At 46.9% G+C, this 2,131-nt stretch overlaps 1 protein-coding gene across 1 annotated transcript in view; it reads left to right on the forward strand.

The window, feature by feature from the left end:
• Positions 1-816: 816 nt before the first annotated feature.
• Positions 817-2,131, forward strand: part of SARC_02003 (hypothetical protein) — a gene marked incomplete at its 5' end in the record, with an annotated part of 5,784 nt that continues 4,469 nt past the window's right edge. Inside the window, one exon of the mRNA XM_014304246.1 lies at positions 817-2,056. Coding sequence (XP_014159721.1) covers positions 817-2,056 — 1,240 coding nt within the window. The remainder of the gene's footprint in view (positions 2,057-2,131) is intronic.

The raw sequence follows: 2,131 nt of genomic DNA on the forward strand, positions 1-2,131 counted from the left end.
ACTATAAGTACACATACGTGTAAATACGCAAACATACGTTGATAGGGTTTATGGGTGACGAATTTTACTTCAGCACAGATTTCAAAGCACTTCTGGGTTGGTGGTGTAAATGTACTACGAACACGCTGAACCCATGATGCTCGACCCGCGGGCGCACACGAAAACGATTCGTTCTTTCACTGCCGGTACCAAGGACGGCGTAGGTTATCTGCATAGGTGCCCAGACATTGAACGTCACGAAGTCTGAATGATACGCTCTTCTCTTCAGATTGAGTTTGGATTGCTTGCAGTGCATACTCTCTTGATTGACAACAATATCATTGTGTCTCTGCTATCTGGACGGTATGGAAAGTTGTAACACACACACAAATAACACAATACACACTCGCTCAATGTAGTCTCCAAGGAGTCCAAGCTGGCTGACGATTCGGCCATCGGCACTGTTGACTGTAGAGTGTCTGTAGGGCTGAAGCTTGTAGGAATGTAGGGCGTAGGCACCACATACTGATACTACTAATATGTCGTCGGCTTTTGTTTGGTATTTACTAAAATATAATACTATTGGTTACCGATCTATGGCATTTGGTTTTTAGCAAACCCCCCCCCCCCTAAGTAGCCGTACATACTGCTGGTATGTATTGTACATAGTCACTGTCACTACATTCTCTCTCTAAATAGTAGAGAAGAGAGATTTCAATATCGAGAGAGATCAAAAGCCATATTATAAATATATACATCTCTGAGACACACACACATAAACACTTCTGTCTATCCTCATACCTCGCTTACGCGCATGTTTATCGTATTAAATGCCATATGGCGGATCAGTTCCACACCAGCGTCTCGCCAGAAGGCGCTGGGGGCCATCTGAAACAGTATCGACGTGAACTTAGTGGGTTTACGAACAGTGCAGGAACGAGCCCGAAGTCTCGTGAGCGTACCAGTTACACGATAAAACTGCAGGAATCAAACATAGCTAACGATCAATTCAATCCTTTTAGTGCGAATAGGATATTGCTACCGGAGCGATCGCTATCGTCAGAGCCTGTACAGATTAATAACAGGTATACCGACTCACAAGAAGAACAGAGGTATATAGACCATGGCAAAAGCATGCCCTTGCCTCCGAGGCTCAATTTAGGTGTCAGCATGGGTGCCCAGGGGTACAAACGTTCGCACGGTGAGTTAGAGAATGTTGAAGCTGGTTATACGTACAGGAGGATGAAAGGTGGTGAAGCAAGCAATAGCAGTACAGGTCTGGCAATGCCGAGGAACAACTTTGAGGGTGACAGCAAAGGGCCACGGCCGCAGTCACGCCAGAGGAGTCAGCAGTACTTGCAGGATCAAGAACGTGAAGTACAAACGAAGCAACAACGTCCGCAGCATTCATTAAAACAGAATGACGACGACGCTAAAGCACAACAACAGAGACAGCAACACACTTTCAGAGCATACACACCCGCCACTCGTCCTATCGGTGTTGTGCCTACTAGCGCATGCCCGTCGAAGGGAAGTGAAGGGAAGTCCGAGATCGACCATGGACAAGCACAGTACCAATTTCAATACCAATGGAAGGTGGATGGCGAAACCAAGAAAGGCTCAATCAGGGCGCCAAGAGGAGGACCGAAAACGGGGAAGTCATATCAGAAAGCACTTGGCCAGAGTTCCGGCGCTGATGCAGCCAGGGTGCCAGGCGCGGACAGGCTTAGGCTCGACTCTACAGAGGGTCCGATGATTGACCATACTGCAGCGCTATCACAAGCGGATACTCTACAGCAAGAGGTGAATAGATTAGGTGGTGACGACGGTGAAGCAGTGGGAATATTGTCCCCTGGAATGGCTAGGGAGCAGAAGAGAGTAGGAATGCTCACTAAGTACATAGAGGACGTGCAATGTGAGGAAGGAACTGCAGAAGTGGCTAGCACTTCCGGGAATGGCATTATGGGAGTCACCAGTAAGGTTTACCAAGCCACACTGGATGAGAAAGTCCAAAATTTGATGCAGGCCTATCTGAATACCTTGCAGCTCACACAAATTTCGCTGGATCTGCCGGAAGGTATGCAAATTAGCGTATAACTCAATCTCTTGTGTACAGAATTTGGTTCTGAGTTTATTGAATTAGAATATATAT

The sequence above is a fragment of the Sphaeroforma arctica genome, assembly GCF_001186125.1.
Source record: "Sphaeroforma arctica JP610 unplaced genomic scaffold supercont1.86, whole genome shotgun sequence".
Taxonomy (NCBI): Eukaryota; class Ichthyosporea; order Ichthyophonida; genus Sphaeroforma; species Sphaeroforma arctica.